Source organism: Sinocyclocheilus anshuiensis, unplaced genomic scaffold (genome assembly GCF_001515605.1).
Source record: "Sinocyclocheilus anshuiensis isolate Anshui unplaced genomic scaffold, SAMN03320099.WGS_v1.1 scaffold1135, whole genome shotgun sequence".
Classification (NCBI taxonomy): Eukaryota; Metazoa; Chordata; class Actinopteri; order Cypriniformes; family Cyprinidae; genus Sinocyclocheilus; species Sinocyclocheilus anshuiensis.
Window position 1 is genome coordinate 577,878 of NW_015546093.1, and position 13,785 is coordinate 591,662.

Sequence of the window (13,785 nt, forward strand, 5' to 3'; positions counted from 1 at the left end):
TAAAACAGTATACATATTATCATTCAAAAGTTTTGGGGTCAGTAAGATTTTATGTTTTCAAAGATGTCTCTTATGCTCACCAAATCTGCTTTTATTTGATCAATTATACAGTAAAACAGTAATATTGTGAAAAATATTATTACAGTTTAAAATAACTGTTTTCTATTTTAATAAATGTTATAATGTAATTTATTTCTGTGATTGCAAAGCTGAATTTAGGGCCATTATTCCAGCTTTCAGTGTCACATGATCCTTCAGAAATAATTCTAATATGCTGATTTGGTGCTCAAAAAACATTTTTTATTATTATCAATGTTAAAAGTCCAATATTTTAATGGAAATTGTGAATTGCGTTTTTTTTTCAGGAGTCTTTGATAAACAGAAAGTTCAAATTAACAGCCTTTAACATTTGCTAGATATTAAGTATTAATTTGGTATTTGTTATAGCTAGATGGTGAAGTTGTGTCACCTAATTAGACCATTCTAACCAGCAAAACCTTGACCTTGTAAAGTCCACCCAATTGGCCCAACGACGGAATCCAACGGCATGGGCGAAGGTATAATGAATGTAGGTATTTTTCTTGCGCATCTGGAAGTTCACTTAATTTATCAGGACAAAGTTTAAATTTTAGTCTAGTTCTGACTCCAATTTTCAAGTGAACATTAAATTTAGGCTGTATTTCTAATTAAAAACTGATCACAAATATCGATTATGTATTAATTTAGATATTTGATTATTCTGGACATCCCATACTTTCAATACTGACTTAGTCTATACTTACATCATTCTTACCAGACCCTGGGGGAGAGACACCCCTCAGCAGCAGAACAGAATTCTTCCAAAGTTTTCAATCTTTATCATAATATAAGTGACTGCTGTGAAATTGAGACAATTTTATCAATCGCACCGAGGCCTTTACAATTATACTAAACATGAAGGGAAAAACGTCTCGGTTACGTATGGTAACCCTCGTTCCCTGAAGGAGGGAAACGAGTGAAGGCCTGGCGCCGGACGCTCCTCCATGTCTGGCTGCCGAGGGGACGGAGGAACTCAACAGGGTCTACTATATGGACTCTCTGGAGTGGTTTTTGCAAGCCGCCTCAGGCGACCCAGAGATAGAAGAGATTGCTCTTTTGTCGAGTATTTGCTTTTAAACAAAAGATTCTCCGCCCGGCCCTCCTCCGGGGGAGGGAGTGGCTCATTTAGTTTACACTCGAAGTAGATTGGTCTCTCTAAGCGAGATCCCAATTCGTCGGTCATCCGACGTGACGTCGAGAGTGACCGACTGAAAGGGAACAACAGATTCACAAGATACATCATATGTGGTATTTAGAAATTCTTAGTGAACTTTCAGTAAAGCCTGTTGGGGGAGAGGGGAGAGAAGCATAAATGAGCAAGGAGAGAAGTTTGGGCAAGGTGGTGTCATTTGCTCTTTTTGGAGATCTCTTCTCCAGATTAGTTTTATTGTTTTGTTGCATCTGTTTTGTGCAAGTTCCTGAAGTTGGGTTTCATGATGAGATCATTTTGGGTCTTCAGTGGCCTTGATCCAAATAGATTAGGAGCTTTGCATATTCATTATGGCTTTACGCTGCACTGAAATACACTACAGCCCCTCTGTTGGATTCAGAGGGGAGAATGAACATATTCAAAATGAGTAGATATTTATATTGATGAAGTAAACTACAACCAATCAGTCCCCTAGAGTAAGAAGAATGAAAGAAAATCTCATCCTGATCCCATGTTGTTGTCATCAAGTGGGTTGAAAGGCACACACTATCAGTGAGGATAACAGAACATCCACCTTTCACCATTCATGTATTCTGTGAAGGATCACGGGTATAATTTAGCCAGGTCATTCTGATTGAATCCTGCCACTCTTATTCTTTAGAGTGACAAGTATAGAAAGCGCCATCATGTTACATAATGACACACACAACAGCTATTATTACGAACAATGCAGCTCTAAGTAAAAAAGTAAAGCTCACCCTCAGCCATAAATTAACTTTCCTCTCTGTATTTATCCACTGTGACATAGTAGATTTTTTTCAATCTAAAAAAATAGATTCAAATTCACACTTGTTAGTGTGACCACTTCTGTTCACACTTGTTAGTGTGACCACTTCTGCATTAACCTTTCCCATTCCATTTAATGAATGACGGACCTATTACTGCAGAATTTATTTGATGAATTTTTCACAACCAAATTCTATTGAAGTAACATAGGCATTTGAAGTGCTAAAGCTGAAAGGACAAAACCGTTTTACAGGTTTACAAAAGCAACGAGTATTTGGTCTTGTCTGGTTCTAAAATATGTGCTATTTATAATGCAGTTTTTGGTAACACTTTATTTGAAGGTGTCCTTGTTACGCGTTACATGTACTTACTATTATAATAACAATTAATAATGCATAATTACATGCAAGTAACCCTAATCCTAACCCTAACATATAGTACATGTAGTTAATTAATATTACTCAGTACTTAAATGTATAATTACACTGTAACAAGGACACCTTAAAATAAAGTGTAACCCAATTTTTTTCAGGAAATTGGTCAAAAACAGCCATGACAACCTAATAAAGTTTATTCTGAACATCTGTGTTATCGCAGGGCTTACTGTATCCAAAGATTATTATCATGTAACACCTGCAGATGGTTTCTCTCCTGTCATCGACCATTTGTTACACTGGGTCACAGATACAACAATACTACAGAAGTGACAGAAGTGTAACTTTATATATCTAACAAGCTTTACTATATCAGTCACTTTTATCAGTCTGACAATTGAATTGCCAAGTAGCCAATGTACTGTATGGATTGTCAACTACCTGTCTTGTTCTTTAATGCAGAACATCAAAAGACCACAAAACCCTGTATTTTGACCTAGATTGCACATTTTACATAATTTCAAATTCCTGAAAACCAAAAAGCATAACTATAGATTTTACATGCAAGCATAACTCATAATACTCATTAGAATTTAATATTTATTAACATTATAAATCACTCAAATACATCCTCCAATAAATTAAAGTGAAATCACACATTCATTGCACGATGGATTAAGATTTTTATGCTTTTGGCCATTCAAAATGTGCATGAAGAACAGTTGTGAAGAAAACACAGTAGCATCACACAAGATTTACTGATTAGGAAAAACAATATGTAAAGAAATATAAATACATTTTAAATACCAATGCTAGAACCATTAAATATTGTTTTGCAGCAACCCCAACATAAGGTCAGCAGAGATACTCAGATCATCTCTAATTGTGACCCTGGACCACAAAACCAGTCATAAGGGTCAATTTTTCTAAATTGAGATTTATACATCACCTGAAAGCTGAATAAATAAGCTTTCCATTGATGTATGGTTTGTTAGGATAGGATATATTTGGCCGAGATACAACTATTTGAAAATCTAGAATCTGAGGGTGCAAAAAAAAAAAAAAATCAAAATATTGAGAAAATTGCCTTTAAATTTGTCCAAATGAAGTTCTTAGCAATGCACATTACTAATCAAAAATTAAGTTTAATATATTTACAGTAGGAAATTTACAAAATATCTTCATGAAACATGATCTTTACTTCATATCCTAATGATTTTTGGCCTAAAAGAAAAATCAATAATTTTGACCCATACAATGTATTTTTGGCTATTGCTACAAATATACCCCAGCGACTTAAGACTGGTTTTGTGGTCCAGGGTCACAATTTAGGTCAGAGAGTCCAGGCTATACTCTATTATAAATTGCAACAAAGGAAAAAGTCAATAGCATGTAGTGTACACTTTTTAATCTTCTCTCCAGGGGCTGGTGACCTTGTTCAGAACTCATTGTAGGAGTCTGACAGACTTAATCTTACATTAATGCAGAGCCATAACCAACTGCTTACATACATAGTTAAATGCTGTTCAAGGCTTTTTCCAGACCATTGGGAAGTCTATGGTTTATGGGGAAAAATAGCTTTTTTACTTTTTTCATTTTTTTTAACCGCTGAACCTTCAGTTTTAGTATTGATCCAAACAGAGTGAGAAAAAATAAATGTTTAGTAGTTCAATGAAAAATAAATGGATGAATATAAACAGAAAGCTTCAGAAAGGGAGTTTGTGGTATTAATCTGGGCTAATGAATGAGGTCTTACTGTGCCCTGAGGTGCAAAACACCAGACGGCAGCCATCAGCACCTCTGCCTAACAGCCACTCGTTACTTAATCTGGACCACTTGACTAGAATACATTTGCAAGCCTACATAATGATTTCTGTCTCTTTCCATGTTAGAGAGGCTGCTGAGGTGAGGACTATATGAATTGATAGCTGTGGTTTGATCAGTGGAACCTGCTGGGTGTTTGGGCTTCCTAACCCACAACCTGAGTCATACACACTTTGGTTTACTCTCCGCAAATGGTTTAAATTAAAATGCAAAAATCATAAAGCCACAAGTTTATCTAGGATGATTTTTCACCCCCAAAACATATGAACGTTTGTCACAATGGGCTTTCATGTTTTTGTGACAGGCCTGCACTGTTTATCACAATTAAAATACAAAAACCAGCAAAATAGTTCCATTATTTAAAGCTACTGTAAGTAGTTTTGTGTATTTGTGTGACTTTGGAGCCCCCTACATTCACTGTTGGAGCCACTGGAATTCACTGTCCTATATATATAATGTAATTACTGTAGATAGTTGTACACAGGCATTTGTTTGCTGCTGTAGGGCACTCAGAGCTAACAAGGAACATTCTCAGAACTTTGGCTAACATTCTGACAAGGTTCTCTCAAAGTTGATTAACAAACGTTCTTCCAGTAACGTTAACAGAATGTTTGTTCAGTTTCATCTCGTCTTTAACAATGTTCACAAAATGTTAGCACAAAAATATTATTTGTATATCATTCATGGAATGTTTTTAAACGTTTTTTTAATGTTGCTACTTGTACAAAACTTTCAGAGAACTTTCAGAAGTAACGTTCCTATAATGCTTGCAAAATGATCAATTGAAATGTTCCCTTAACATTTCGCACAACGAAGAAAAAAACGTTCATAAAAAAAAAAAACATTTTTGTTAGCGGTGTCCACCCTTTTCACAGAATTTGTACCCGCTCACCAAACTAATATACTCTCAGAACAGACATTTGGGGAAACGTGGGAAAAAATTTTAAGGTTAAAAAATATATATTTACTGTTGCTTTAATTAAAAATTATGCCAATTAATTTTTATGAGCAGTGAGAAATATTTAAGGTCTGAACATTTTCAAAATTCATCCACCATTTTCAGGTGCATTGGTAAACAGTAAAAAAAATACTGTATGAATTGTACCAGGCACATATTAACATAATTTGGGGCCAACATCAAAACTAGTCAAGACAACAGGAAAGGAAAGGGCAATGAGGACATGACAATGTTATCACTAATCAAATGTATGACCCGGTGCTTTTTGCTGACAAGTTTACTTATCATTCATATAGCACTTGATTATGTCACTCAACGTCGTCCAAACAACAAATCACACGCAAGTCAGCAGACACACTATTGACCTACATGATAACTGTGAGTGGCTGGATATACAGTATGTGTTCACTGCTAAACGTGTGTCACTGCTAAATGAGGAGATGCTAATCAGGTGAACATTCTGGCAACATCAATAAATATGCGAACCCACCCCATATAGTACATCATAAATTCATCTATGAAGCACATTTACCTCAAAATAGAAAGGTAAACATATCTCTCACGAGAGACAGAGAGAGTGACAGTGCATTTGAACTGCTTCAGAGACCATTATCTGAGAACGTGTATGCAACTTTGAGAACACAGCAGCCTTTAAAAGCAATGGAGCGTTCTGGCTGAGCACTTTCCCAAAACTAATCTTGTTAAAAGCGTTTCCCCTCTAATCCCTAAGGACTCCCAGATGCTGGCATATTAATCCCACCAAAGCATCTCTGAAATTCAGCAGACAGGTAAATCTGCATCTACAGTTCATTAGAGCCACAGGCTCTGAGACCAGTCATTTGAATTTAAAAGACAATTTTTCACATTTATGTGGGTTTTGTTGTTATTGTAGCCTGCATGGAAAGTGAGAATCATTTAAAAACAAAGGAGCCTATTTTACATTGAGAAAGCATGCAGGTAAATCACAACCATTGGGAATATTCACATGTGGATAGAGAAACATGGCAACAACACAAAAGCATGACAAATCATACAGTCAAGAGCATTTGTTGAGCACACGTCCATATTAACATTCAATAATTTATATACAAATATATGTATTGGCCATACAGTGTTGGAAAAAAAATCTACAAAATGAAAATCTACAAATTTATTCAATCAGCAGCAAGAAAGATGTAATTGGTTCTCAATGTGCTTGATCTATTATGATGTTGGTGGGAATACCTAAAACTTAAAACTGAACTGTTTAATTTTGTATTTAATTTTAAAATTAGAGTTGCAAAACAATCTGTACCATATTTATCTCCCAATATTAGTGATTTATAGTTATTGGATAACAGCAAAGGTAAAGTCAATCTGTTTAAAGCCTTGATAAATGTAATCTTTATCAAATCTGAAAATTAACATATATTTTTAGACTGCACATTGTTATGATTCCTAAATTCACTTTAATCGTTTAGAATGACTGATTTTTATCATTTATCAGCCATTACAATTAAAACATTTTAACGTACGTACATAACAAAATTACACACTTTACCTTGAAAGAAACATTAAAAGATCCACATTTCTGTCCTAGAGTGATTACACCTGTAGACAGGGCTCTACATTTCATTGACCAAAATTTCTGGCTATGTAAAAACTAGGCGTTTGAATATTCATGTCACATCATGTGTTATTTTTTATCTTGTGCAGGCACAGGGAACTGTTTATTCCTATGGTCTACACCACAACCTTTGTATGGATGAAGCAGGGATGGATGTATCTGAATACATATTCTGAGCAGTGTCAATCCATAACTGAGACACTGATTGCTGCTTTTCCCACAGAACTGTCATATATTCATCCCTGAGAGGAGAGGATCATCTCCACACCACTAAAAGAAGCCTTAAAGGGTGTCCTCTTGTAAAAAAATAAAGACCGTTTACCCTGTAGCCTGTGGTTGCCCATTTTCCACCTCAAAACAGGCAAAAGTACAACAATAATGACACTTCAGATGTCAGTTGTGACTGCAAGCAGGTTAATTTTTGAGCCCTGTGTAAATGAGACAAAAAGGAGGAAGGGATAAGTCAGATGATCCAGAGTCTGTTGAGATGGAGTCCTGAAGTATAAATAAGTGGTAGTGCAGCCCGTATTCAGTCAATCCCAGCAGGTTCCACAGTGACAGAGGCTGCGTCCACCGAAGCACCTGGGAGCTGTCTGGAGGGGCTGGACTCTGATGTAACAATGATGGAAGGGATCCGAGCCAACTGTCTTTTCTCATCGTTCTCTGAGACTATATTTGGCTTAATGTGACAGAGAAATGATAGTTAGTGAGTGGAAAACAGGTGTGCTGCTTAAGAAACTGTAATACAACTGTGAAATATTTTTATTACTGTCACTTTTGATCAATTAAATGCACCCATGCTGAATATAGTGCAGAGGGTCCGTGCAGTGCTCCTGTGGGGCTGGTCGGTCACACGCTGCTTTCTGTGGGAAAAATGAGAGGGCGAGTTAGTGCTCAGTCTCATGGAGGAATCTCCTAGATGGCAGGGCTTGCGTGGCTTATGTAGCCACCGCCTGATGAGGTGCAGCTGTGACCGATCAGCCTGTGATGATGATGGCCAGGTGCTCCTCGCTTGTTTCCAGGGCGATGCTGATGAAGCTTCGGGACGCTCGTCACAATATATATAAACATTTTATTTTATTAATATGTATACTTAATGAGATCAGGCCGGGAGTGCATAAGCAGGAATAGGAATTGCTTGTCAAAGAAAACTCCCACAGTGCATTGGAACCAAAACTTGTCATAGTCATGTTGATGCTCAGCAATACAGAAAGGTTTTTCAGCTTGATCTGCTGAGAACTCTCTGGACTAGAGTTTGTGTTTGCATTCACTGACAGGTTTGCTTTCTGCCATCGCTTCCAGCGCTACATTCCAGTCGCTATAGCCATAATAATGACACACTGGGGTGACTTTGTGGCAGTGTAGCTCGGCCTCTCTGATCAACACCACTGCATCTGAACACAAGACAATTTGGATGCTTAATTTGACCTCATGTGGGTTGGTTTCACTTTTAAAAGTCTGGCATTTGTGTATCCCTTCTCTCTGAGGATCAAGCAATTGCTGTTTTCTTCCTCAGAATGTGACTAACTAAATCCTGTATGCTTATTATGTTGAACCAAACAGCTCCTTCATAACACAAAAGATTAATAAATAGGAACATACTGTAGACCACCATGGGACCTGCATGGCTGAAATACCACTGTAGACCTGATTGGAGGGGACTAGTGTTCCCTGAAGAGTTTAGTAAAATTGTGTTTCACAAATGGACTTTGTGATTTCAGTCCCGTATTAATCAAGCATATCAGTGTTTTCTCTCACACAACCTCAAAAAAGATTACAGAGCAAATTAAATACAGCTTTTCAGCTTCCTCTGAGAAATCTACTTCAGTCCTGATAGGAATATCTAAGACTGTTGCATTATTATCATTTCTCTTCCTATATCTAACCTTCGTAGAATAAAGTGTCATTCACTTAAATAAATTCCTTCTCTTAGTTACATAATCACATGTAAATCTGGTTTCCTGATGCACAGACCTTCTGTCACGTCCATTTCCAGACAACAGACACTTCCATGTTATTAACTACCGGGATCTCCCATTTGCAGCAGCACATGAAGTGACAGGCATCCTGTGTTAATGATTGTAACTCAAACATCATTTAGAAACTATTCCATTCCAAAAAGAGCACTTACAGAGGACGAAAGACAACTGGACAGGCTGACCTCAGTCATGGAGATCTCATCTTTGTTGCTCACCGTCTGAAAGAGGGAGAGAGGAGATAGGAATGAATTTTATGATTGAGTTTTTCACATAGTTGCATAGTTCAACACTTCTCTTTCTCATTCTTAAAGTTCATATCTTTAATCACAGATTAAGTTAGCATATTGTAAGCCTCCTAGTGTTTAAAATGGGCTGTGACCAATAAAAACGAAGGTGTACGGGCAAAGCAAAAGGTGCCACCCAGTGGACACACTAATGCCGTTCATCTTGATGACATGGGTTGAGCTTCTGTTTATGGGGATTATTGCTTTAAAACCAGCAGATTAGAGCAGGAGAATAAAAGCAGGCTTAATCTCAATGTAATGGACCCTCATTCAAGTCTGCTCTTTAAAGAAACGCCCCGAGCACTGACCCACACAGCACCATCTACATCTTTCACTTGCTCTACTGGCTCATGACCTGTTTAACATTATATTAACAAAAGGAAACTTTAGGAGCCAAATCAATTTGATTTGACTTTTGTTTTTTTAAAACTCATAAGAAAAGTTTTTTGTGACTGGAAACTAGAAACAATGTGACACTATACATCCTTCTGACTGGTAAATGATAAGCATAAAAGCAGGATTTGTCTTGGTCCATTAACATGAGAGAGTGATTGTCTGACTATTACTCTCTATTTTGTGCAATCGCTCCAGGGAAGCAAATCAGTGGTTCTCAAATGGTGGGTCTCAATCCAAAAATGTGTCACAAGTTTGTTCTAATAAAGCTGCATACAAAAGATTACATTTCTAATATACACATTTCTAAATGCTAAATTATGAAATACAAAAAAAACATTTTTTCAAATAAAATATTAAATTTTAAAAATGACAATTATTCCTAAAAAAAACACTCTTTATAGAAGCGCCATAAATGTAACCTAAAAATTTTTTTAATGTGGTAACATATTTCATTTATTTATTTTTATTAAATAATACTGACAAAATGCAGGACTGCACTGGTTGTCCATATCATTAAAAAGAGCCTGCTCATAAGAATCAAGAATCCGATTAAGCTGGTTGGACTTTATGTGTTTGCTTCACTAAAAAGAACCGGCTCATATGAGTCATTCGTTCTGTAAAACAGACCGCACTGGCTGTGCTGTATGTGTTTGATTCATTAAAAATTAGCTTACAAGAGTTATTCATTTGGGAATCGGACTACATTGGTTGTGCTGTATGTCTATTATTCACTAAAAGGAATCGGCTCATAAAAGTCATACATTCAGGAAACGGAGTACACTGGTTGCACTGTATATGTATGATTCACTGAAGGAAGTGGAGACATTTGTTCGGGATATAGAGTACACCGGTTGCACTGAATGTTTTTGGTTGTACTGTATGCTTTGTGCTGCAAAATCAGTAGTGATGCCACTGAATAAGCAGTGCATGAAACTCTGTCAGAGTATTTTTAATACAGTTTCGATAATAACTTTCGATAATGATAAGGTTCCCTCGTGATGTATCATTCAAGTGAAACAGAAAATCTATTATTGTTAAGCAGTACCAGTACCAGGCTGAATTAAAAAACACATCTTCATCTGCTGAGTTAAAGCGAAAAAAGCTGTGTGTAGATCTCAGAAAAGTGATAGCTCCTCTACATCTAAGAGAAAAAAAACGTGGAAGAAGCACAAATCTCCCTCAAACTTAATTAAAGAACAGTCAAAAGAAATCACAGAAAGAGCATCAATAGCACACACAACTATGCAAACTCTTGGAATACTCATTTGTTACAGAACTACGCTGGCTGAAACCAGGGCAGTGAACTGTATTCAAGATATGAAGGATGGAATGAAATTTCCAAATGAATTTTAAATCTGATGGGATCGTTTCCTATTTAAAATGAATGTGGGCTTCCTAATTTCATATATCAAGGAGCGCTGTGTGAGCTTGAAAGCTTTTGATTAATGAGGTGAGATATGACTCTCACTTACGCTGATGTATGTACAGGTCCGGCTCAAGTTTGGCTCAGCTAGACTCTGGGCCGAGGTTCTGTCGAAGATACCCGAGTCTCTGCTCTTGACCTTCAGCCTCAGAGAGCTGCTGTGCTTGAAGTCAGACAAATCTTTCCGGATGTCAGATGAGACCTGACGACTAGCAGGGCGCGAACTCGTGCTGGAGAGATCTGCCTCTGTGTCCGTCCAGCCCTGTCCATAAACAACACACACTGAATGTTGGTCAAACAGCTTAAATAAAAATCCAATAAGAATAACTGTGAGATTGCTGTGGCCTTTTGGATGAGGACGGACAGAAACATACTGGTACACAATACAAACGAGAATGCTTGGCCATGTTTCACCTAAAAATGAAAATTCTGTCATAATTTACTCACCCTCATGTTGTTCCAAACCTGTATACATTTGATGACAGAAATGATGAAAGAATTTTCATTTTTGGATAAACTATCCCTTTAAATATACTTTATGTGCATTACTATGCCAGTATCAAACCTTGAACCAAAAATGCCACTGAAAGTGACCAAAATGCCCAAGATATTATCAATTTCTCCACGGCGGATTCCTCTGTTGTCTTATTATCTAACATTTTATATATTTCATAATACTCTGTCATCATTTACTCACACTCTTGTTGTTCCAAAACTTTAAACATTTATTTCTTCTTCAGAACACAAAATAAGTTATTGTGAAGAATGTTGATGACCAAACCATTTGGTGACTTCTACTGGATTTAAAATCAATCAATAAAATCAATCAATCAATAAAAACACTGACATTTGTCAAAATACATACTTTAATCCTCCACAGAATAAAAAAGTAAAATGGTAAATGATGACAGCAATTTCATTTTTGGATGAACTATCCCTTTAAATAAACTTAACTTGCATTACTGGGGTGGTAACAAACCCGGAATGGGCCAAAGTTACCTTCAAATGTCTGTTATCAAATTCTCTTGGTGATGTCCCCAGGCAGCTATAGCAATGCGTACAGTACTTTCATCACATTAGTAATAACAGGGACAGAAATTAACCAAAAAATGCTACTGAAAGTGACCAAAATTTCACAGATACTAAAATTGTCTCCACATTTAATTCCTCTGTTGGGTATATATTACCTAACATTTGATATATTGCATAATATTCTATTCTTGCATGACCACATGCTCTTTGTTATACAGTACAATCAAAAATATGTCATCAGAAAGGTAAAAAACACCCTTGAAAATCAATTTCAGGGGACAATTATCTCTCCCTAAAAATCAAGTTAATTTCTGACACTGGTTCTGACACATTTTTCTGACAGAATTTGGGTTTACATACATGTGTAGAGTTTGTTTCTGGCCTTAAGGTATTTCCTTACCGACTCGCTGTCAGACACAGAGGACAAGCGTGTCTTCCCGGCACGGTGCAGGTGGCTGCTGGCCTCTGAGGACTGGCTAGTCAAAGTGGAGCGTCGTGTGGACATAAAGCTACTGCTGCTGAACCGGTCTCTATGTGGTATGCATAGCAGCACTCCTAGACATGGTATATACTTTGCAATGGCAGCCCTGAGAGAGAGAAGTGATATGTGAAGAAGGATATAGGAACACTGAAAAATGAAACTGCATTTTTGTGCTCATTGTGCCCTACGTCAAAACCAGTCTTGATGGCTCAAATCAGTCCTTCACGAGGATCCCATAATATTCAGGCGATAAGAATGGGTAAATGATGGCCTCATCATTTAGGTGCTTTATCATGAGGCATTAATCTTCATATCTGTTATGAGCAGCACATGGCCCAATGCATCCAGAGCAGATCAATCTGAAGTAAATCTGACTTTTAAAGGTCAGAATCTACCTCTGTCATCTCAAGGTACTTGCGCTCTGTACACAAAACCTCTGATCAATTTGGGTCTGCCTGGCCTTGAAGCACACAGTGTGCATGTTTGTGCAACAATGTTTCATTTTGCTGGACAGGTCTCTTTGTATTGGAAACTAGGGTGTGTAATAAACCGGAGATGTCGGTTGTGCTTCTGTGCTTCAATATGCAGCCAGGGTATTTCAATTTTAGTGCACAATGTAAAATATTGGCAGGATTTTACCAAATTTAACAGAAATTTCTTACAATAAAAAAAAAACATATATATAAATACACTACCATTTACAAGTTTGGGCTCTGTAAGATTGTTTTAAAAAGAAATTAATACTTTTATCCAGCAAGGATGTATTACATTGATCAAAAGTGTCAAGAAAGATATTTAAAATCTTACAAAAAAGTTATTTTTCACATAAATGCTCTCTTCATTAATGTACTATTCATTAAAAAAAAAAGTATGCAACACTGTTTTCCACATTATTAATAATAAGAAATGAGCACCAAATCAGCATATTAGAATTATTTCTGAAGGATCATGTGACACTGAAGACTGGAGTGTTGAAAATTAAGCTTTGCCATCAAAAGAATGTAGAATAAGAAAAAAAAAGAAAATAATAGAAAACAGTTATTTTAAATTGTTGTAATATTTTACAATATCAATATTAAGTCACTAGTGTGATTTCATGATTTTGATAAAAAATCAGTGCAAGCTTGGTAATTTTCTGCCACAATCCAAATTACATATCAGTTATTTTTTGCTCCTGTACACTGTGAAGTCACAGTATAATTCATATAATTGTAAGCATTTGTTAAAATTACTGTGAATGTACATCTACTAATAGCCGTGAATATTCATCATTTTTTAAAACGCAACAGAATAGACAACTGTTTGTAAAAAGGTTTATGTTGAGCATCATCACACCTGTATTTGGGGTGAGTGATGGCATAGATGATTGGGTTGTGGATGGCGGATGGTTTGGCAATCACAGCAGGCACAGAGG

General features: G+C 36.6%; 1 protein-coding gene across 1 annotated transcript; it reads right to left on the reverse strand.

Annotated features, from left to right (window-relative positions):
- Positions 1-6,647: 6,647 nt before the first annotated feature.
- LOC107700133 (melanopsin-A-like) lies at positions 6,648-12,469 on the reverse strand. Its single transcript, XM_016501669.1, has 3 exons — positions 12,291-12,469; positions 10,908-11,120; positions 6,648-7,455 (listed from the first exon to the last, which is right to left on the reverse strand). The coding sequence occupies exons 1-3, from the start codon at positions 12,393-12,395 to the stop codon at positions 7,306-7,308; spliced, it is 468 nt and encodes a 155-aa protein (XP_016357155.1). The 5' UTR covers positions 12,396-12,469; the 3' UTR covers positions 6,648-7,305.
- Positions 12,470-13,785: the final 1,316 nt, after the last annotated feature.